The 24,478-nt window shown below is 36.4% G+C and overlaps 1 protein-coding gene across 4 annotated transcripts; it reads left to right on the plus strand.

Annotated features, from left to right (window-relative positions):
• The first annotated feature begins 1,318 nt into the window (after window positions 1–1,318).
• Window positions 1,319–20,312, plus strand: LOC107788193 (DNA repair protein REV1). Of its 4 annotated transcripts, none has more exons than XM_016609867.2 (25): window positions 1,323–1,621; window positions 2,029–2,173; window positions 2,558–2,673; window positions 2,769–2,845; window positions 3,421–3,920; window positions 4,249–4,392; window positions 4,576–4,708; window positions 4,796–4,884; window positions 4,989–5,039; window positions 5,116–5,319; window positions 6,057–6,176; window positions 8,621–8,713; window positions 9,228–9,287; window positions 9,367–9,453; window positions 9,666–9,749; window positions 9,846–9,918; window positions 11,404–11,472; window positions 11,644–11,742; window positions 13,351–13,596; window positions 13,716–13,777; window positions 13,893–14,500; window positions 15,710–15,770; window positions 17,315–17,408; window positions 17,538–17,610; window positions 19,676–20,312. In XM_016609867.2, exons 1-23 carry the CDS (start codon window positions 1,416–1,418, stop codon window positions 17,369–17,371), a joined length of 3,384 nt encoding a protein of 1,127 aa, XP_016465353.1. In that variant the 5' UTR covers window positions 1,323–1,415; the 3' UTR covers window positions 17,372–17,408; window positions 17,538–17,610; window positions 19,676–20,312. The 4 variants fall into 4 exon arrangements, with proteins under 4 accessions (XP_016465350.1, XP_016465353.1, XP_016465354.1 ...); XM_016609868.2 differs by having other exon boundaries at window positions 19,618–20,124; XM_016609864.2 differs by having other exon boundaries at window positions 1,319–1,621; window positions 17,315–17,610.
• The last annotated feature ends 4,166 nt before the right edge of the window (window positions 20,313–24,478 follow it).

A 24,478-nucleotide genomic window follows, 5' to 3' on the forward strand; every position in this document is an offset into this window, starting at 1 on the left:
GAAAGTAATTTTACTAGCAATGATATAATCAGAAGAAGACGAGTAAACCAGTATATTCAGATAGTTTTTCGTGTCCCTTACAATTGACCCATACTCCCCCTTTTATAGCTATTTTGGGATATGCGTTTTGCCTTTGTCATAATAAGGCAATTATGGACAATTAAAGACATTAAATGCTACGTTACATAATCATTGCATTTAATACAGATTTTCTAACGTTTTTAGTATTTAAGGCTCAATAAATACTGTATCTATACTCTCATGTAGTGTCAGATTCATTCCCCTTAATTCTTGGACTTAAATAAGCACGAGCGCTGAGTCTTTTTGCATAACCGCTCGTGCCTCTTCCTTTGTCTCTGCTCGTATTTGTTGCAACTCGTGCCTCTTTGTCAGTTGTAAATCTTTGACCAGTCTATGTGTCATGACACGTCATCTTTACACCACTTTAATATGTAAACTTACTTTTCCCCAATACAATAGGTAAGTTCATCTTATATTGAAAAGGTAAAAATAAAAAGGAGAAAGAGATAAATACCGATAATATAGAGGTTAAAATAAGCATTTTAAAAAGTCAATTGAGAAGTATGGGAGAGAATGAAAATTGTTCAAATTAGAGGTGGGAGTTTATTTTTTAAAGCAGAATTCGAGGATATAAATGACCTTGGATATTATGTTATATGACTAAACATAATTAGCCTTCAATTAACTAAAATATATGCTTTTGGTCCTTTAATGCATGATATATAATATATTTAGACTATTTTAGAACTATGTTACTTTCAAATATGAAGTAATATACAAATTTAACTTAACATATATGCTAATTAAATGATCTAATGCCTAATAATTCAATAAAGTTTTCAAGATTCACAAACAGAGAGATCAAAAGTATACATGTGAATTGATTGAAGGTTATAATGTGCAATATATTAGAATGACCAAAATAAGAATTTATCAATAATTGAGAAGCCAAAAGTGCTATTATTCCTGCCACTAAAACTTTTCAACGAGAATTATTGTATTTTAAAATAATGGGCAAAATTATAGAATTACTTTTGAAGTAATAATTTATCTATTTTTCTAAGGATATTATAACATCTCAACTTTATAAGATAATTTTGGTTTTAATATATAGTTTAGAGTAATTTACAAATAATATTTCAAGATAAAAATTAATTTATTAATAAAAAAAGATCACAAAGGCTCGAGAAATTTTATTTTGTGTGTCGCATAACTAAAGTAATATTGGCCAGAGGCTCACCCTCTCCGGTAAGGAAAAGGAAAATAAAAGACGCGTTTAGTTCCGCGAGTTCAAGAAATAATATATATATATATATCCCGCCTCATTTTGGAAACCCCCAACCAGATCAACGTCTCAATTTCTGCGCCACAACACTGAGCAATCGAAGACGAGAATGGAACCTTCACGCTCTGCGAATTCCGGGTCCAATTCGAAACGAACCTCAAATTCAATTACTTCAAACCCTCGGAGTAACAGCAGCAATCAGAGCAACAAGAAGAGGAAGACGAGTCAGAAGACCCTAGGCATGGCTTGGGGTGCCAATTCTCGCTCTGCTTCTCGTCCTGCCTTCAGTAGTTCACCTTTCTCCAATTTTGGAAGGTAAATATCTTTTTCTTACTCAGCTTTGTTTACACTAATCTTGCGAAATTTTAACGTTGTGCTAGGTCACAATCTTGTGAATATTATTTAGGATCTTTGTACACAGCCTTGAATATTTTAACAGTTTTAATGGGCAGAAGAGTGTTTTCCTTCGAGTTGACTTCGAATAAGGTGATCATTTATAAGACGGCCACTAGTAGAATGTGTTGATCACCAAGAAATATTATTTTTGTTACTTTACAAGCGTTAATTATTGGCCAAGTGCTCTATTTTTGTACAATTTTTACTTCATAAATGCACTCCTTCTTCTCGCTTTAGATTTGAATGTGTATAGTGCATGATATGTGAATTGTTGCTGGTGCGTTGCCCCTGCCGATTTGCTGATCTTATCATTGAACTTTGCTTAGTTACATGGCCGTGAAGAATCAGAAGCTTCATGAGCAGTTTGTTGCGGAGGCGTCCAGCACTTCTCACAGTGGTCCAAATTCTTCAAAACCTATATTTCATGGCGTTTCCATTTTTGTTGATGGATATACAGTTCCTTCCAGTCAGGTTTAGTGCTTTAAGGTTTCTTCCAAGTCATATTTTCGTGATGGGAATTAATGGAATATGATTGCTTGAAATTTTAAGAATTAAAAGATCATGAATTGCATGATGTTGAATATTGTTTCTTCAATAGAAAACCTTCTCAAACTTTTGAATTGTCAAAACAAATGATTACTTGTATTCTACTTTGCTGTGACTTTGAGAGTTTCTACTTGTGTAAGAAGAGTTATTCAATCTGCATGTAAACCCTTATATGAACATGCATCGTCAGTGCAATCAATACCTTGAGCGTAGACTTATCATATTCGTGTCCGTATTTCACTAGAATTTTTCATATAGAAGATTAGGGTTGTTTCTCATGCAGTTTATTGATTTCATCAACTTCTTCAGGAACTTCGAGGATATATGCTGAAGCATGGAGGCCGTTTTGAAAATTATTTTTCTAGGCGTCGCGTTACGCATATAATCTGTAGTAATCTTCCTGACAGTAAGGTCAAGAATTTGAGGTCAGTTGTAAAATCAAGTTCATCAGGTTGTCACTTTCTTATTTTTGTATCTCTGCTGAAATTGTAATTCTAAGATTTGTTTGAATTTGATACAGGTCATTTAGCAGGGGACTTCCAGTAGTCAAACCCACATGGGTGTTGGATTCTGTCGCTGCAAATAAGCTTCTGAATTGTAAGTTTATATTTCCATGACTTCCTTTTTAACGAAAACGAGCAAGTTGACCACTTGGTTATGCATTAGCTCTTTTTATGGGTGATCTTCCCTGATTCATTTTTTTTTTTGTGGGTGAAAGGATATTGTTTACAGAAGCTATTTGGAGAATCTGTGCTTATCCTTTCTCTTAGGACTCTTTTTATTTGTTGAATTGGCAAAGGGAGATAGAAAGAGGAGATCAAGAAACTGCTCTTTTTACGTGTCATTTTGTTATGTTTGTATTATATATCTGCATTGCAATAGTTTACAAGTTCAGGCCCTACCTCCATCTTGTGAAGAGTCAACTTGAAGGGAAACATGAAAATGCTAACATACTTGAATCTTAAGAAGACTACCTTGTTTCCTTAGGACAAAAAGTTTATTGCGAGGTGCATGCACCTTTATCAAGTTCTCTATGAGCCTTGGCTGCTGCATCAGTTTTGTTTCATCATTTTGTTGTAAGCTTTGCTGATTTTATTTTCTTATTCTTTATGTGACTCGCATAAGTACTTTCAATTTTCTCTCTAAGCATCAGTCCTCATTGTTGTCTTCAGGGGTTCCTTATCAGCTTGATCAGCTTGCAAGTGAAGTTAATAACCAGCCTAAGCTATCTGCTTTCTTTACGAAAAACATTTATGTTTCTGATGATATAGCAACATGTTCAACTGTCCAAGCCACATCTAGTGTTGAGAGTCCAATGTCATATGCTGGACCAATTGAAGATCCTATATCCTATGAAGAGTGGCAATCTGCAGAAGATTTGAAGCCTCATGATCTAGACTCTAATGATCTAATGCAAGAGAACTACAATGTAGCTAGAGTTGAAGAGTCAACTTGTAGCGTGGCAATGCAGGAACTGAGTGATGCTGCAAGTGAAGATGGAAGCCATGCTCCATTATCAGCACCTTCTAGTCCTCACAACTGTGCATCAGCTTGTAGCGACTGGACAAGTGATCCTGTTAACGAGGGGCCATCAGATTTAAAGATTCCTAGGTCTCCTAATCAGAAACATTCAACTCTAGTTGATGCTAATTTTGTGGAAAATTACTTTAGGGTACGTGCGTTGATATCTTGATATTGGCTTTGCTCTTGCTTGAAAATCTTGTATATATCCCCAAGAAACACAATTGCAATGAACAATCTCTACTCCCAAGTTCGTTGTCCTTTTCCTTTGGCATCCAGATTTGCTGGCGCCTTCTGATTCAGTGAGATTACCTGCTTTTGCTTGTGCATCTATTAATTTAAATTTGTTTATCTGCTGCAGCTATGCATGTCATAACTAATATATACGTAAATGTATGTATATATTGATAAATAACTGCATAGCAAAATATTAAAAGCACTTAGTGCTGAAGTGGTTGACATATTTGCCACGTGCTTAGCATTCTAGGTTGCATTTCATTGGCACCTGGAGAAACCGGTATCGCAAGCGATTTCCCAGCTCTCCTGGTGGATTTAGATGCTCAAGTTCAGGCCCTGGTTCTTCAGCCACAGCAAATAAGACGTTCATTATTCATGTGGATATGGTAATTTCTGCTTCGATGGTCTGCAAACCTAACTTGTTCTCTTTATGTTGTTATTACTGCTTCTATGTTCTGGCTCCTCTTCCTTCTCACCCTCCTCGAGCTGAAGGAATGCCAATGATATACTACTTCTCTTTGTATATTATTCTCTGTACTAAAACAACTAATTCAACTTTATTTGTTCAGGATTGCTTTTTTGTGTCTGTTGTCATTAGAAATCTCCCTGAGTTGAAGGATAAACCCGTTGCCATTTGCCATTCAGATAATCCACGTGGAACGGCAGAAATATCGTCAGCGAATTATCCTGCTAGGAGTCATGGTGAGTCTTTCAGTCAGTAATTCTACCTTTTAGTAAACAACATTCTGTGTTGGAAACTTGATTGTCATTCATAGTTTTGTCTCATAGGAGTAAAGGCTGGAATGTTTGTCAGAGATGCCAAGTCACGTTGCCCTCACCTAGTCATTCTTTCTTACGACTTTGAAGCTTATGAGGAGGTGGTCATGCTATTCAGTTTCTTCTTCTTGTTCTTTTCTCCCGTATTAATTAAATTCTTCCTGTATTTGGATTTGGGTCCTATAGAATCTGATTTGGCTTGCAGGTTGCTGATCACTTTTATAACATCTTGCACAAGTACTGCAACAAAGTGCAGGTATGGCCTCAGAACTCTTTTTTGAACAACTTTGCTATGTTTGTATCTCTTGATTGGCAATAGCTACTGAATGCAGGCTGTAAGTTGTGATGAAGCATTTTTAGATGCCACTGATTCTGGAGTAGAGGACATTCAAGCTTTTGTCTCAGTGATGAGAAAGGAGATTCTTGATGCGACGGGCTGTAGTGCTAGTGCTGGTGTTGCTGGGAATATGCTTATGGCACGTCTTGCTACTAGGACTGCAAAACCTGATGGGCAATGTTACATCCCTGCTGAGAAGGTATCTTCTGTTCTAGCTCTCTTTTTTATCTATGAAATGGGAAGGGCTATGTCTTGATTTCTGTCATCTTTTATACCTGTATTTTCTACTATATTACGAACTCTATTTTGTAGCTACATATTTATTGGTTACGTGTCATTGCTTTCTCTTTAACTATGTGCAGTTAATATCTTCTTACCCAATGCATTTATGAATTGCCACGTACTTCTAAAAAGGACATGCTGCTAGTCAATCAGATTTTATGGGCTCCACTGTTGAAAAGTGGATTTTTGCCAGGGCTTCGTCATCCTGTTGCTGCATGAGATGTTGGGCTCTTTTCGCATCTCTTTGTTTATGTCTTCATCCTGTTCAAGCATAACCTACAAAATCTGGATTTTAGATGGAAATCAACCCGAATCCTTGATTCTTTTAATTAAAATAGAAGTTAATCTTTTTATCAAGTTATCAAAAAAAGTAAAGGAAGAATCCTTGAATTCTTTTATCAAAGGATGTCACAAAGAATGCTTTTTTTTTTTTTTTTTATATAACATAACTTTGCCCATCACTGATACTATTCTATAGCAAACACATATTTCTCTTGGTTAGATCGTTGTTGATTAACTCCTGTTTTTCATTTCGTCTTATATTCTAGTGAGTAGTGTCTAATATATGTAGTGAAAAAAGAGGAAAACAAAGACTTGAAGATCATTTTGGAGAAGTAAAATAATCATTGTGATATACTGTGTTGGCTATATCAGGTGGAGGAGCACCTGTGTGAACTTCCAGTAAAAGCACTTCCCGGAATTGGTCATGTGTTGGAAGAGAAGTTGAACAGGAGACAAATCACAACTTGCGGGCAGCTACGCATTATTTCCAAGGTTTGATCATTTAGTATTTGTTTCTTCCTATAATAATTTGGTGACTACTCTCATGATGTAGACTTTCTATCTACTTATAGCTTGCGCAGAGCAAGTACTGTTTTGCGTCTCTTTTGATCTGGTTTCTCTCAGATACGTTCTATCTTATTGCACTTAAAGAAAAACTTTAAGAGGACTTAATGAATCGTTAACTTTCTTGCTACAAAGATAGATGATGAGTCTTCTTGTTCAGTTTATGTTTGTTATATTTGTTCTTGATAAATGGTATTTTATTAAAGATAGTACCAAGAAGGTACTGCAAAAGTACTAAAGGGCGAGTGGCCTAGCTGGAGTGGTAACCTTGGGAACCAAGGTTTGAATTCGAGCTGAGATGACACTTGTTGAATTCTTGCGATCTGCCTCTAGGCTATGGAAAAGGGGGAGGTAGATAGAGTTAGAGTTATTTGATACCGCCAATAGTAGTACCCGGTACCCGGTTGACTAGTCGAATGCGCACCATCTGCACAGATACTACCATTCCTTACAAAAGAGCAATGGTATGTTAAATCACTTGCTTATGTGCCTTCTCTGTCCATAATCCTCCATGACACTGTTTTCCAATTTTCTGAAAAAAGTTTCACGTTTAACGGGCAATCTCTACTATCTATCAAACAAAAGTGAGGCTTGTTATTCATGCTGCCTCCTTGAGTCAGAGTCCTCTTTGCCACTTGTCCCCCAGTTTCATGAGCACATTCCCGCCCATGTAAGGTCAAGAATCTTTGGAACCGTCATTAGCTACAGAGCTGATAAAATAGGAGATACATCGTTTAGTTCAGTGTTAAAAATAGCGTGAAGGGAGGAAAAGCGGCAACCCCCATTTCACGAAAAGCGAGAAGCGAAGCGCCCACTTTTTTTAAGTGAAGCGGAATTTTAAAAAAAAATTTAAAATAAATAATTCGGCAGAAACTGGACAGAATTTTTCTGAAAAAAATTTGCCAGCATTTCGGCGCTTTTTGGACGTTTAGAAAGAAAAAGAAAAAGAAAAAGAAAAAGAAAAAGAAAAAGAAAAAGAAAAAGAAAAAGAAAAAGAAGAAGAAGAATGAAAATAAATCTGGAAAACATTCCTGTTGAAATTAAGTTACTGTTGTACTGTTGAAGTCTTGAATAAGAAGAAGAACCCTAGTTTGCTTGAACAAATCTTGAAGTGAGGAAGAACTCGCTGGTTTGAAGAACCCTAGTTTGCTGCTAAAGAAGTCGAAGAAGTGCTAAAATAGAAACCACGATTTGGGTCTTTTAATTGAAAAAAGACTTTGGGTCTTTTAATTGAAAAATCGTCCGCTTCGATCGCTTCTGGGTGCTTCACCGCTTCTTGCTTTTTAGAGAGAAGCGGTCGCTTATGCATACCTGAGCCGCTTTTAACACTGGTAGCGATACCCCTCCCGCTCAGCTTCGCTTCTCGCTTAAATCGAGGAGGCGCCCGCTTTTTTTAACACTGGTTTAGTTAAGGCTGCGTTTATGCCTATTTGGCTTTTTCAGATCCTGGATTATTTCAGCTAGTGATGTTCTATTAAACTCATCGTTAAAAGTGTTTCAAATGTAAAATGAGAATATCTTGCCTTACTTCTTGTGAAAACTATGATCTAATCTACAACAACAACAACATACCCAATGTATTCCCACAAGTGGGGTCTGGAGAAAGTAGAGTGTATGCAGACCTTTGGGTCTGGAGAGAGTAGAGTGTACGCAGACCTTACCCCTGCCTTTAAAAGGCAGAGAGGCTGGTTCCGGAATACTATGATCTAATCAGTGCTGAAGAAATCCCCCATATTCATATGGAGGATGTTCTTTTGAGAAAAAAAAAAAGGTATGTGGAACACATTACAGCACTTGTTAGATCGCTGGTTGGTTATCTTCTCTTAGAATTGCTCAGGACTCGTTTTATAGATTTAAAAAATGGAACATTTTAAATGGTCAATACTTCCATAATTTGTTTTTTCTGTTATTCAGCTGGCCAACTGAGATGCTTTTCTCCTTTATATGATACTCATTGATACACTAAGCATTGGCACAAAAAATGCTGTATATAAATCATAATGAATGCCATTGTTTGGGTGACATGCATTATACTGAATAAGGGATGTTGCTCCCTTAGCACTTATGTGGAGCGAATGGAGAGAGATGAATAAGAGAGCTTTTGAGGGAGTAGAGAAAGATTCTGTACACTTACGAAATAGTCTCTTTTCCCTTATTTCATTTTGGTGCACCCGAGGTCCCTATCTATATAGATGATTGGGTATTTTTCGTAGGAAACCATGTCTTTTTGTAAGGCTTTCTACCTTTTGGTATACTTATTGTATACGGGCACGTTTTTTGCCCTCTATTCATGAAACTTATTATTTTATTAAAAAAAATGTGCGTATGTTTATTTGTGTATGAAATCTTCCACTTATTTGTTGTGTTTCCAGGAAACTCTCCAGAAGGACTTTGGTTATAAAACTGGCAGTATGCTATGGAACTATAGTAGAGGGATAGATGATCGGTTGGTTGGCATGATACAGGTCAGGACCACACAGACTATCTTACTGTATAACCCTTTAGTTTGTATGCTTTTCTTTTCGGATTATGTCATAGTCACACAACTGATTCGCAAATTCCCATTAACTCCTTATTTTACCATTTCTTATTGTTTTGAATTGAATATTCGAGACTTGCTTAATGATTGATGAGTACTTTCTTTGCTTCCTGTGCTTGTTGTTGCTTCTACTTGCATTCTGGTGCCAATATAAGCAGAGTCATAAATGGTCTTTGGGTGTGTGTGTGTGCGCGCGCGCGTGTATGACATTTACAGAGCAAAATTTTGGTTCAGGTTTGAAAATAGTAAGTAGTACATAAAGACTTGCATAAGATTTCTGTAGATCTTAAAAGCTGTTCTACTACCTGTCTGAAGGAAGCAAAAGCTAGTTACATACTATGCGTCTTGCGTATCTGCATCATATATTTTGTCAATTTTGTTTTGAATCAGTCATGCGGCTTCAAGCCAAATATATTAAACCTCTCTAGAACCTTTTGCAGGAAAGCAAATCCATTGGTGCAGACGTTAACTGGGGCGTAAGGTTCAAGGAGCTGAAAGATGTTAGATCTCCAAAAACAATCATTGCTTGTTTACCCTTTATAGTAATGCTTATAGGAACTAAACGCCTTCTCAATTCAGGTGCAACATTTTCTTTTAAACCTTTGCAAGGAGGTTTCATTACGTTTGCAGGGGTGTGGAGTGAAAGGCCGCAAGTTTACCTTGAAGGTCTCTCTCTCTCTCTCTCTCTCTCTCTCTCTCTCTCTCTCTCTCTCTCTCTCTCTCTCTCTCTCTTTGCCTTATGAAGCTGATTATTTTTATTTAGATCATACAGAGCTCTTTTAGCTGAAACTAGTCAAGATTGCATTCTTACGGGGGGTTATGAATGTGTCGTATGGTTGGATGTTCATTCTATGTTTGCATCTAATTTATCAATACAGATAAAGAAAAGGAGGAGTGATGCGGGGGAGCCAGTAAAGTATTTGGGCTGTGGCGTTTGTGATAACTTGAGCCATTCTGTCACGGTATTAGTATTTCTGTGATAACCTTGTGATCTATGTTATCTAACTGGAGAAATTTTTATTTCCTTCCTGGTTTTAATTGCATTGTGGCTATTGTAGGTGCCAATGGCTACGGATAGTGTTGATGTGCTTGAGAGAGTCGTTTCACAGCTCTTCATGACTTCACACATAGGTAACTGCTTTGCTGAAGTCAACATTACACTTCAAAATAAGGGTTTAAGTTTGCACCCATGGCTGTGACCTAGTGGTCAGTGAACTGAGTGCAAACCCCTGGAGATCAGGGTTCAAATTCCAACGGAGACAAAAAACCACCAGTGATTTCTTCACATATGCCTATGAGGTGGTTTGCAAAGCTCGGTGCCTGTGTGGCAGGTGTAGCCAAGGTGTACCGCAAGCTGGCCTAGACACCACTATCAGAAAAAAGAAAAATAAGGGTTTAAGTTATATGCACCGATAACGTGAAAATTTTTATACTTTTGGGTTTCTCTTAGGTAATTTACTTTATTAAGCGTCGATTGGTAAATTGATAAAATAAGGTAAGTGACCTCCGACAACCTGTAAAACTACACTATAACACTGCTAGTGTTTATTACTTAAATAATTGAAATAAATGTATATGTTTCATCTGATGTCTATGTATGAGTTGCTTATACCCTTTTTTCTTAGAACAACATCGACGCGAAATTTTTTATTAAGGTTAATGAATGCAAGAGTAACCAATGCGGTATACCTCTCATTTGATTGTATTTACTTGGGAGAATGAATGTGAATCATGCTAGTTGAAACAATAATATAAGGTTACTGTGAAACATCTATAGCTAGTGCGGATCGGTGACTGTTAATTTGATATTATGGTGAGTAAACTGATTATAAAATGAAATGATATTGTACTTGTTTCCACTTTGGCAGTGCATGCAACTTAAGTCCTTGAAATAAATAAATAAGTTTCATTTAATATGTATGTATGAGTTTTTAATGCATTTTCTTAAAACAACATTGAAAGGAGAAATCAAATTATAGGGATTAATGGATGCAAGAATAATCATTACGTTAATTTGTTTGTAGTAATTTGAAATGAGAATGGATTTGAGTCATGGCAGTTGAAACAATATAAAAGAGGGTGCTCTTGCTTCAATGTATCCATGGTTAAAAAAAGGCCTTGATATTTCAAATGTAAACCAATTATGTTTAGTTAACTTCTTTCTCGGGTGAATGCCGGAATGGGAATAGATTATCTTATGAAATTTTAGTTGATCTCAGTGTCATTCAGTACAAATAGCGTGTTTAGCTATGTTCTCGGGACCAATTAACTTCGCATTCAAAGTTATGGGCTTTTGTTGTGAGTTTAGTCTGGTTTATCCTTCTTGTTGCTTCCTAGTTTTGGTTTTCCATCTTGATACATCTGTACCAGAATGATTATCGATTTGCTATGAGAGTCAAACAAATAATTTTTGACTGTAAGTCTTAAATAAGCTTTTTTTCCATATGAAATGCGAAAAGATAGAACTGTATGATGTTCATATAGGTTTTTTGTTCGATGTAAGAGAAAGAAAATTAATGATTTCTCTGTTTCAGAAATAAACCAAAGTGCTATGACTTGTAGGTTATCCTGTTTTCTGCTTCTAATATGACTGCTGTTTTAACTGTTGCTGTGCAGATGTGGAGGACATAAGAGGCATGGGATTGCAGGTCTCAAAGCTTGAAACTGTGGATAGTTCTAAGCAAGGTTTTTGTTCTGACAAGAATTGTCTTTCTAGTTACTTTCCCTTTCCTGTAAAAATGCTTGGGTTTTCTTTGTGTTTCATATATCTATCTCTAGGCCAGTTATGATGTTTCAACGATGAGAATGTGCCATTCATGAACTGGATTTTTACTACTTTCATTGACATACATCCAGGGAAAGAAAGATATTCCATCAGATCTTGGCTCACTGATGCCTCTGCTAAGACCAGCCATAAAAACAGAAGCAGTAGTCATGAGAAATGTGCTGATGCAGGTTTGACTTCCCTACTTGCTTTTTTTGCTTCTGTCCAAATATTTGTTGCCTCTGATCATGCCTATTGTATGATTGAAGTATTGTTAACACACTTAAACTGGTACTGAAATTCCATGGTTGTTGCATTGGCAGTGCTCTAGCTCATAAAAGGTTTTTATAGGAATCTCTTTAATTTGTGTGTCCTAGAAATACTTGAGGACATCATAATTTGTCTTAGATTGTTTTGCTCCTTTCTCTGGCCACACAAGAGAAACTTAATAGGATTTTTATCGCTGCGGCGCTGATGGAAGTGAAATCTCTTATTTAATGCTTCTGTTAAAAGGTTCAGTATGATAGTTTTATATTGCTTCATTTCAACTTATTCCAACATCTGTTTCTGTGTTTTCAACAAATTACTAACTAAAAAGTAGGCAAAATACATAACTTACTCCTTGAACTATAGACCAAATCTCTGTTACACACTTTTTGCAGATAAAAATCACCTTACACACTCAACCTTTCCAGAGTGTGCCTAAGACATACCACTTTTTCCTTAACCAATTTTTCAAAACATGTATAATGTCACGCACCAGTCAAACTGTGACATACGTCATTGACTTAAAAAAAGAAAAAAAAGGCAAAACAAACCCCAACCAAGTAAAAAAAACAAAAATGAAAAGGAGCCCATCTCCTTTGTCGTTGCCTTCACCAGAGCTTTTCAGCTCTACCTTCATCCATCGTCCCCTATCATCCTTCATCCATTAACATACACTATCCAAGAAAAAAAAACATGGATAGACCAAAAACATCTGACCCAGTTTTCACCGTCCCATTACCACTACTCACCCTCCACAACCTTATCACCACTAGTAAACTACCACCGCCTTTCAACCTTTCTGCTATATAAACCAGCGCCGTCCTCTGCCGTCGAGCTCCACACAGCATAACAGCAGAGGCCTTCATTTTCACTATCTCAATTTCTCATTCCATCAAAAACACAACCACAATTCTCCTCGGCCAGACACCTTCTCGGTGATATAACAACAAATATCTAAAAAATATAGATCCACTTCCATGACAGTTGAACAAATTAGTTTAAATAGTTTTCTTTAACTATATTTTTATTTTATTTTTATTTTTCTCCAGTTCAAATTCATTTTTTTTTAACAATTTCACTTCAAAACTCTAAATTGGGGAAAAAACAGAGGGAAAAGGGTTCTGGGGAAGGAAACCAGAGGAAGGGGTTCCTGTGAGAAGACGAGTGGGGGAAGGGGTCCCAGCGGGGGACGAGGGTTGTGGAGTAATTAAAGAAAGGGGACACAATAATTTAAATTAAAAGTATAAATTATAAAGCATCAAATATATATTTTTGTCTCTTCACATGCCTCATTTTGTTGGTAAAACACGCGCTGGTCACGCAGACAAAGTGGTGTATCTTGGTTACACTTTAGAAAAGGTTGATGTAAGGTGATTTTCTTCCGCAAAAAGTGTGTAACAGGGATTTGATCCTTAGTTTAGGGGTTAATTTACGTATTTTGCCTAAAAAGTATGACCAAACATGTATTGAATTCATGCTCCACTAATGACATGCTGGACTAATCTTTGAATTCTACTTCTCTGATACTGCAGATAAAGGTAAAAGCGGTGTTGATGAACGTCAGGCTCAGTTGCAGGGTGATTCAAGTACACCTTTTGTTGAAATGTCTGCAGCGTCACCCTCTGGTACTGCTGGTTCTGGACAGAGGGGAAATCTTCCTCCTATGAACGAGCTTGATATGGGAGTTATAGAATCTCTTCCTTCTGAAGTCTTTTCAGAAATTAATGACATGTATGATGGAAAATTGGCTCATCTTATTACTGAAAAGAGGAGCAAAGGTAAAGATCCATTCCCTAAAATTACAGAAGTTTGTTTACCCAATTAGCTCATGTCTATATCATGTTGTTGTTATAAGCTTTTGCCTTAACTCTCATATCTTTTAAATTTGGTGTATCAGAAAAAGAAAACATATCTTTTGCTTGCCCTGCTGCATCAGACGAAGCTTTTGCTGCAAGTGAGGTATCTTCTCCATTTTTTCTTTTCTTGGGCTGGCTTAGTATTTACTAGTTTAATTTCAGTGATGATTATCTTGTTTCTACAACTTAATAGTGTTGATTTCTGGTGGCTATTACAGGAGCAGCAGTATAATGAAGAGGAAATCCAAGTGGTGGTCTCTTATCCTAATAAACTTTTTGTTGATATGAAAAGTGAGCCAGTTTCTGATGCTAGTGTACCAAATCTGGACTTGATTAGTAATGCTCCCGTCTCAGGAGACATCAGTCTAATGCCCTCTTCTCTAAGTCAAGTAGACACCTTGATCTTTCAAGAATTGCCCGAGGACTTGAGGACAGATATTCTTGAACTCCTTCCTGCACACAGGAACACTGAATCATCACTAGATGCTTCCTTGGCATGTGCTAATAATCAGAGCAGTACAGGTCCTTCTATTTCAAGCATTGACCTGTGGGTTGGAGATCCACCAGAATGGATTGACATATTCAAAGCCAGCAACTGTCAGATTTTGCGCATTTTGGCAGAGATGTATCAAAGAGCAGGGGCAAAAAAACAGTTATCTTCTGTATTGCAGAGGACTATGTCTCAGATTTATATTCTCTGGGATGTGGGCACTGATGGATGGGCTGAGGCTGTTAGTTGCTTATGCGAGCTTATCAAGCAGTATTTAAAATTAAAAATTTCAACTGATATTGAAGAGGTTTACATTTGTTCTTGCCTTTTAAGAAGGTATGTACCAGAGACTACTGACGCATACATCCGACTTATCTGCAGTATATATGTTCATTTTCTTCAGCACATTTCTTTTGGCACTTGCTTCTGTATTTCTTTTCCTCGGTGTTATCTTGAATTTCTTTCTTGCTGCTATTGTAAAACATGCAGAATCCAAGGTGATGCGAAAGTTAGACAGCCACGTAATGTAGCTTTTCAAGTAAAATTTTGAAGGACAGAGAATGGCAGACTTGTGGTCTTGCCCTTTCACAATAAAAAAGAAATATATTGCTGTTATTTTTGGAAAGGTTAAGTATAAATATGGGAGGAAGGGCTGTACTGTCCAAGAGAAACTAAGGATAGAGTACTAGGGTCTTCGGAGATTCATATAGGCTTCTCTTCTCATTAACCTTTCACTTGGCGACATTCCCCACAATAGCTGGTGACGAAGTTCTTAGATAATAACTGAAGGGGCTCTTGGCAGCTGTCTTTTCTACTTCTTTCTTCTTCGTCTTTTTTTTGGGTGCTTTAGGTAAATACATTGTCTAGCACAATGATGACATAAGCCTTCATACGCCTCATAAGATGATCTTTGTTGTTTGGATCAGTGGTAGTGGAGCCAGAAATTTGTATAAGGGGATTTAAAAAATACTAGAATGTGACTGTTGATTTTTGAATTTGAGACCTAAAGCAACTTTTGGACCCCCTTTATTGCTTTTTTTTTTTTTGATAACCCCATGGTGTTCGGGCCAACTTGCGGGCACCTCGACTAATTCCACTGGATACCTGCTACCTCCCACCAGCAACATGTATCAGGTAACTCTATCCACCAAGGCTTGGATAGATGGGAAGAAATCACCTAGTGTTTTTTGTCTCTGGGAATTGAACCTGAGTCCTCATGATTCTAACCCACTTCATTGACCACTAGGCCACACCCTTGGGTACCCCTTTATGCTTATATATAACCAAAAAAATTCATTTTTACCCTATTTACACAGTATAATTTTTCGATGACGAGGATTCAATTGAACCCCCTCCCCTCCGCCTAATTCCGCCACTACTTTGGGTATTTTGGAATTTCTTTTACATTGTTTTGATAATATTTACCTTTTTACTGCAAGTAGCAGCACAAGTAGACATGGTTGGAAATTGCAACGGGGCTAATACATTTTTTATTTTTATTATGAATGAAGGGCCGGTCTAACGTTATTGAAATTGTGACATCAGGTTGACTGCAAGGTCAAAAATTTTCGTAGAAGTTTACAACAACATGCTTCCTCATTTTCAGGTAACATAAGTAGTTCCACTTTGTTTTTCTTGTTGAGATAGGTGTATCCATCATTATTGTGTTATAAAGAAAAATATGATTAGGATAATCTTCTTCTCAATCTTATCTTTTTGACTCTCGGTGGAAATCATGAAATTTAGCTATACATGCAGGAACGGATAAATGTTTTCAGGGTGTCGTTCTTGGAAGATTTCGTTACATGATACTTATTTCGGTCTTGTTATGGTTTCTGCTTATGTGTTGCAGTCTGCTATGATATCAAATTGTAAACTATTTTTCCTTGTTTATGACATGCACCAAAAGAATGATATAGACTTGTATGCATTTTTGAAAGAATTTCTACTAGATATTGATTTGACCATATTTCCTTAAAAACTGGGCTGTCTTTCTGTTCTCATTTGCACATTAATTGATCTGGTTTCTTCTAGATTTCTTGCTATCGCTCTAAGGTTAGTTTTACTCCTTAATAGGCGTAAGATTCTACTATGTGGAGAACACTTTCAATGTGTCGTTGAGGGTCTGTGGAGCATGAGTTTAATGAATAACTAAGTGCTGTCTTTTGGTTCTCATGCAAACAATTCCAGAACATGTTTTCTTTTCTGTACAAAATAATTATATACGAGGGTGATGGTATTTCGTAAGCATATTGTGTGCAATGGCAATCTTACAGTAATCACCATACAATAATAATGATACCTCATTTACGAATATTAGAAAATGTTATTAAGGTCTACCCATCTAGGTTATTATATGGGTCGAAATTTCCCCAACATATCTGGTTACGTGTTGCCACGCCTATCAAAAACTCCATCAAGTCTGTAAAAGGGAGTACCCTATTAGTTGGTACGCAGACAGATTTTGCATGGAAAATTGTTCCCATCTATCTTTCAGTTAACAAGCGGTGTCACAGGTGTTTATGTTCTTCTTAAGCCTGTAATGGTCTCACTATACGTTAAGTTGTGTCTTCTTTTTCCCATTGTAATATAAGGGCGTCAACTTAGGTTATTTAAATGCTGCATTGATATTGATTTTGGGCTGTTCTGGTTGAAGTTGTTCTTTGCAGCAAAATAGCTTCTTTTGTTCCTCCTTCTAAACTAGTAAGTACAGGGCTGCAGGCTTTTAGTTGCAAACCAGTTAAACATAAATGATACTGAACACTATCAGTAGAATCTCTGTTTTGGTATTGGTTTCAGAAGACTTGCTTAAAAAGGTTAAAATATAAAGTGAGGGAATCTTTCTGATCTAAGTTTATTGTTGTAAAATCTGGAAGAATGAAAGTGTGGAATGGCAATACAATAAAATGAGAGTGACATCCTAAAAAATCTTTGGATTTGAAACCATTGGTTTAGATGCAACACATTCTTTTTCACTAGTAAATTCAAGTTTAGAATCTGTTTTTACAGTGAATCTGTGAGCTAGCCTGATAAAGTTTTTGAAACCATCGGTTTAGATGCATCGCATTCTTTTTCACTTAGATTCTGTTTTAACTCTTTTAGCAGTGAAATTGTGAGCTAGCCTGATCAAGTTATTATCTCAATTTATAGGCATCGGTTAGTGAGAACTATGGTGGCAGCTTTTGTATAGCCTCTGTGATGGAGTGATGCGTGGCATGCCTTCTTTGCCAAGTAAAAGTCTCAGGTGCTCTACGTTTACAAGTCCACTTTCTGTTCTCACTTGCTCCGCTTGTAAAGTGGATGTAGTTGCAAAGGACCTCTGGTATAAGAAGTCACGCGTGGTCTAACAGAGGATCATGCAATTTTTTGTTAGTATCACATGAAGTTAGAAGAGGCCCGTTATCTTTGACGTCCTGTCTTCCAAGATAGTGGCTTCGGTCATGCAGGTGAGCACTTATTCATTCTACACTAGCAATCTTGCTTTTGAATTTCCTGAAATATGATTAGTTTCTTCATGAGCATTTACTGAAAATGTGAATACACTATATTAGCAATCTGGCTTTTGACTTCCCTGGCAATTCACTTATTGAATATGTATGTTCTCCTTTTTCTTGATTTCTCTTCTTCCCCTCCTCATATGGCTCGAAAGGACCTAGATCTGTCATTACCTCTATGATTCTTCCTGTTAAGATTTCTGAAGCTCTGAAGTATGTCATTTTTTGTCGAGGGTTTTGTAACCTTCTGTGGTCATTGTAATGCAAGATCTGATAGAGATGGTTATTTTTGTAATCCACATCCCATTTGTTATAGTCTGTATCTTCATTTCATTTTCATATGTTACTTCAAGTAGTTACATCTTTCACCAATTCCTTTTTTATGCTTCAAAACAGAGAGTTGAAGTCCTAATCATACAGAGTGGGGGCAATTGGGTCTGAATAGACCTGCCAAATGGGTCAGGTTGACCCACGAACCGGCCCACATAACCTATTAAAATTGACCCTTTAACCGGCCCATGACCCACAAAACCCTAACCGGACCAACCATTAACTTAAGGGGCCTGGGCCGGGCTATAATATTTTGACCCATTGAACCGGACCGGACATGAACTGGTAGCTGACCCACGGGTCAACCGGCGCGGACCAGCTCACATATATATTCAGACAAGTGGTAAAAAATTGAATTCAAACATTGAAGAAAGAATATAGTAACACACACTATGAGGCGTCTTGTCGAAATAGGCGAATTTCATATATTTTTAAACTATTAGTTATAAAATATTCGAATTCCATATCTTTCTCAAGTTTTAATGTTAATAAAGTATGGTTTTTCTTTCATTTTTATTCTAATTGGCTTCAAGGAAATATAGTAATTTCAAGTTCGTATATATGTATAAAGTTTGAAATTTTTATCATTTATTAGTTTTTAACTTTTTTAATTAAATTAGATTCGGCCCATTAGGGTCCGGGTTAAAGGGTTATGGGTCCGGGTCGGGTTAACATGTTTTGATTAGCGGGTCAAATCCGGACCGGCCCCTATAAGAAAGTAAACCGGATTGGACCAGTTAAGGACCCACGGGCCAAGAGCCAATGGGTTCGGGTCCGGGTCGGGTCGACCCATTTAACAGGTCTAGGTCTGAAAGGCGTCTCCCCAGGTTAAGCTGACAGAGCTGGAGATCATGGTAGGTACCTGTGTGTTTTGAGTGTGTTGCTTCCAATTCTTGTAGGTATACATCCCAATTCTTGTTGGTATACATTTGTCTTTCCTCTTTGCTTGAAGTCAAGTGGGGCTTCTTTGGATGGATGACATAAGGTGGTATGAAATGCTTGAATCTGTATGCATTTTGTCACATGCTTACTTTCTGGAGTCCTGTATGGAGGTTCAATAACATCCTTGATATTTATAATTTGTCTGACTGAATAGTGGAACATGCATGTTATTTTTCACTTTCCCATGGTTGACGCGGAGCTTTTGAAAGTTGTCTTTTCCTAGAGGGAATTCAGTAAATGGGAAGTTATAACAACAATTAAATAAATAAATAAAAATCTCCTTCCGCTAGAAGCTTAAGCTTTTATATGTTGTGCTCACACAATTCAACATGGTATCCAAATAGGCAGAAGCTTTGGATTTAAGTCTCATTATCTCCTGTTAACAGACTAGTATTTAACGTGCTTGCCCAAGAAAAGGAATGAGGGAGTAGGTACAGAATCAATTAAATTAGTATGATATCCTCTCTGTAAAACCACACAAAGGATACCAGAGCATTGCTTGGGACTGCACAAATATTTCTCTTATTTCTCCGTTACATCATGTCCACGGCTGACTATATATATGTATATACACGCACACACATAATTGATGTTGCAACCTAGGGATAGATACTAAAGTGGTGTAGTTCCATAAGAATACAAACATAAGAATACTCCTAATCTATCCCTTCTCCTTCGTCTTCACAGATGATTGTGGCGGATAAGGATTTGGTTCAATACTCTCTCTAATGATTTAAATTTTCAGATGAGATGGTCATGCCTCATTGCACTATGAATGCTGATTTGAGTGAAGAGCAGTTTCATCGGTTGTGGAGTGTGCAGATGCAGTTTTGATGCAGACAGGTACTTGGTGCTGGTTATGGTTGACCATGCACAAAGTGCGTATAAAGATCGATTCGGAGACCATTTGGCTACTTGTACAGTAATGCTATGTTTCTGATATGACTACTTATCTTTGATCGTGAATAATAATTTTTTATTATTCTCCTGCAGATTTGCAGGCAAAAATAATGTGATTTGTTTAGGTACCCAGAAGTTTTTATGTGATACTTGAGGTAGATTAGCTACTTCCTTCTAGGTATCGTGCACCTTCGAAATGCTCTTATTTAAAGCTGCTATACCTGAATATTGCCTGCTGTAGTTGTCCTACACTTTCTATTTCATTCTGATGCAATCAGATGATTATTCTAGCAAGTCTGACCGCTGTCCTTTTTCTCTTAGCTGGTTGCTTATACGTGCACCTGACTGATAGTGAAGGATCTGATTTTTTTTTTTTTTAGATAGGGGGAGTAAAAACCCTCTATTCATTCGCTGTAACTGCTACTGGAGACCGTATCTCTGTTACTTTGTAAAGCAATAAAGTGAGTTGATGAGGTGAAAAACTGTTTTCTTTAAATATTAGCTTTGTGAACTAATATCTGGAAGTATGATGGCGTTCTTGCTAAACAATAAAAAATCAAGTTCAGCAGCAACTGGGGATGGTTCTTTTGTGCGACACTACTTTTACACAAAGGTTGGTTTCTGTAGGTTTGCTGAGCTTAGGGGTAAACCATTTGTTACAATCACAAAACTTGAAAATGCAAATTGGATCTTTCAAAGGTATAATAAATGAACGATAAACTTCAAGATTAGTTGGAAAATCATTCAGGAAAGGGAAGAATGAGAGAATTTTCGGCACTATCCTGACATATTAAGTACTACTATTAAGTATGAAACGTTTAATTTTTCTCTTTTTCGTTAAGTGGAAAAAGCGTCTTCAATTTCTCGAACAAGTACTTATTTTAAGGGCCATTGAAGTTATTAATTGTACTAGGTGAACATGTAATGTTTCAATCTCCACCTTGCCCAAAACTAAAGCCGAGATGATTTGCTCCAAACCAGTCTTGCGCATGCGATTGGCATTTTTCAAACAGCGTGCAATATATGTAGGACTGTTGACCTAGTTAAAAGTTGAAATCGCACAATTGGTGTTCGAAAACTTTGATTTGAAACACACTGCACGGCGACCCAACATATATTAGTAAAATGCTTGCAAATCTCGCTTCCATGGATTTGTTAGTCGTATTGGTTGAATTTTAAATTTGTCTTAACACGTCGTCAAAGTTCACATATCTGACTTAAGATCACCGGCTTCTGTAGTGGCTGGTGAAAAAAAGTGTACAACTTATTGAGAATTGGACTTTGTAAAAGGCAAGAATGTCGTGACAAGGACCTTTTTTTAATAGGAATCCATGTTACAAAAGAAAAGAGAGGGAAAAGTGAGAAAACCAATTCTTGCGTGGCACTGGAAAGTATGAGTTGTGCGTTTGAAAAGTAGGTAGGAATTAGGATGGGAAGAAAAGGAAGCACGGCTCGACCAATGTGTTCCTGGGATTAGGTCATGAAAGTCTTTATAGGTTGTTGATCATTCTTCGGTCTTAAAAAGCTAATGTGAAAGACCCACTCGAAAAAGCTAAATCTTGTAGCTGAGCTAACGGCAAATCCTTTTCAAAAGAATTTGATTAATCATATGTCGTAAGGTCATAATCTATTTGATTTGCATAAATACCAACGACAACAACAACAACCTAGTAGAATCTCATTAGTGGGGTTTGTTGAGAGTAGAATGTACGCATACCTTACTCTTACCCCGAAGGGATAGAGATGCTGTTTTCGGGAGACCGTCGGCTCAGAGACAATAGATCTGTAACCACAACAGAAACTAGAAATACCGAGTGTGAATAAATTTGTAACATCGTTCCATAGTATATCCTACTTCTATATTACAGTATAAATTTTGTGATCTATAATCTTCTTTTTATTTTTTAAATAACTAAAGTTTATTTCAGAAAAATTGGTCATAAAAAATAATTAATTACTATTTTGACCTTGGTACACCGCATTATATCATTCTTTTGGGATTCGTGGAGGAATATTATTTTAATGTCCCATTGTTTGACATGCCCCCATTCAAATCCTAGTATCGTTTATCGTTTTCAAACCAAGAATTCAAACTTATGAAAAAAGATCTTCTCCGCCTTGGCATAAGTCAATGTACTACGACAACCAAAAGTCAAAGAAACATACCTTTCTTGCACTTCTACGTAACCAATCCCCCGCTACTTTGTCACCTTTATATACTGACGAACCCTTTCTTTCTGAAACGAAAACAACCAGAAAAATTAGAATTTAGGGAGGTACTTCCCTTCTATTTTACTACAGCAGTTTTAGATTTGCACGTCGCTATCTTGCAAGTGCTCGTCTTAGACCCCAAAACCGCACAAGAAATTAATATATAACACGTAAAATGAAGTGTTCCAACTCTTTTCTAAAAGCCTTCTCAATGATCCTCATTTTTGTGTGGCTTTCAAATTCCATGCAGGTGGAAGGGTCAAGAAACCTTAAGGAATTACAATATTCTTTCTCATTACTGATAGAGAGAGCATATTCTGGGCCAAGTCATCGTGGACGAGGTCACTAGCTTCAAGTTTCTTTCCTCTTTTATTCCAAATATCCAAAACTTTTGGATCGGAGAACATATATACCATGTAGTTGCCTGAAATCCCAAGAGAGAGATAGAGGCACATATATATATTCATTTCCTTGACTCAAATTTTTGGCTGTTGCTGTTTGATTAATTTTTTCTTGTTGTTTCATTCTGCGATCTTATAAATTTATACAGTTGGTGGGTTCAATGTAAAACATAGATATTCTAATACTATAATCTAACAGAAGTTACTTTTTCGTTTCCAACTTGTTATTCTCGGCCTCTGTTACTAATTAAAGAGTTTCAGTTTAAATCTGAGAACTAAATGTAGGCTGTGGCATGAAAAGAAATGCATCAGCATGAGGTACTCATTGTACTCATGCATTCGCAGCAAATGAGTACCTCATTTGGTATTATATATATATATATATATATATATATGACATTTTAACTTAGTTGGGCATCATAAAACTAAAGAAGGAAAAGTCCCAAGTCAAGGCATGCATATTAAGTGTAGGTAACCTTGTCAATATTTTGAAATCACTTTTCTCACAAAGTTTAACACTTGAGGATATGCTTTCCGATATTTGATTACATTACGCCAATAGCCATTCTCTGGGCTTAATTTAGGATTAGCCAGTACATATTTTGTCCTAAGAATTTAAACTAAAATTCTTAATTTCAGGACTTTGTGTCCTGAAAATTTAAACCGAAAACTGAAATTTAGGATACATTGGCTAATTCCTAAATAGCATCTCTCTAATGGGTATCTTGTGTTTTTATAGAGTCCAATAAAAGTGAACAATGAATTTGGCCGACCATTTGTATTAAGATCCCTAATATATTCCTAAGCAAAAAAAAACTATTAAAAAGTAAATTTTGAGCTTTAATTGACATAGTAACTGAAAATTAACAGCACTTACCTTCGAAGAGTTTCTTTTTTCTTCTAAAAAAAAAAAAAAGAAGAAGCTGAAGACGAACTGTTTGTCAATTTAAAGTCTTGATTGAATGGTGGACCATTAACCAACTTGTTAAATTAGCCCTACTCTATATGTTATGGACCAAACATAAATGAAAGGAAGACAAGTAATTTTGAGGGACCAGCCAAATCACCTAAGAATAGCCCAACATTAAAGTATGTATGGAACATAGATAAGACAATTCACATTTTGACCTTTCTCCTTCTCCTTATATTAGAGTTGAATTCCAACATTAGTGGATTTAGTCCATGTTATAAAATTTTGTTAAGTCGTTAAAAGCCACAACTAGGTGAGTTCAAGCAAATTAATGCACCTGCAAGTGGCTTTCTTCCATTGGTTTGTCCTCAAATTGATGTCACATTAATAGCATGTTCCGCCAAGCTTCTAAAATCAACTTATTTATAAAAGTGTTTTTGAAAAAAATAATTTTGGTGAGAAGCAATTTATATTTGGCTAATTAATTTAAAAAATATTTTTGGATTTAGCAAGAGAATCCAATTCAATTATTTTTTAAACTTATCATATGAATAAAATTTTTATTCAAGTTAAAACAAATCTTAGAATATATAAATTTATTCTATAAAAATTAGTGTTAGAACGCAAAGTAAAAAGGTTAGTATATTATTAAAAATCAAAATGCTATACAAGTGTATGAGGAAGCACAATCAAAGCTAAATCGTAATCAAGAACAAACTTTCAAGATTATATTATAAAGAGTCGACTCTGGTATAACGTGATTATGCTTTGTAGATGCCTCCGGCGGAATCGAAATGATATTTCTATGTCATACATTACTTGCAAATATCATATCAAAATGTATGACACTGTTAGCAATAATAGCAAGTGGTGTACCAACAACGATTTTATTGCGAGGCCACCTACTTTAGATTTGATATACCTCTTCAAATAATTTAAACAACCATCACAGATATATCAAAGCGGAGCAATGATGCTAAATTTATAAGGAAAGTAAAATTGATAATATGGGATGGAACATTTATGGTAAAGTGTCAAACGATCGAAATAATTGCTCGGAGTTCTTATTAATGAACCGTTTGGTGGAAATCTAATGGCTGGGAGGTGATTTTGTCAAGTTCTACTA

The sequence above is a fragment of the Nicotiana tabacum genome, chromosome 7 (genome assembly GCF_000715075.1).
Source record: "Nicotiana tabacum cultivar K326 chromosome 7, ASM71507v2, whole genome shotgun sequence".
In the NCBI taxonomy this organism is placed as follows: Eukaryota; Viridiplantae; Streptophyta; class Magnoliopsida; order Solanales; family Solanaceae; genus Nicotiana; species Nicotiana tabacum.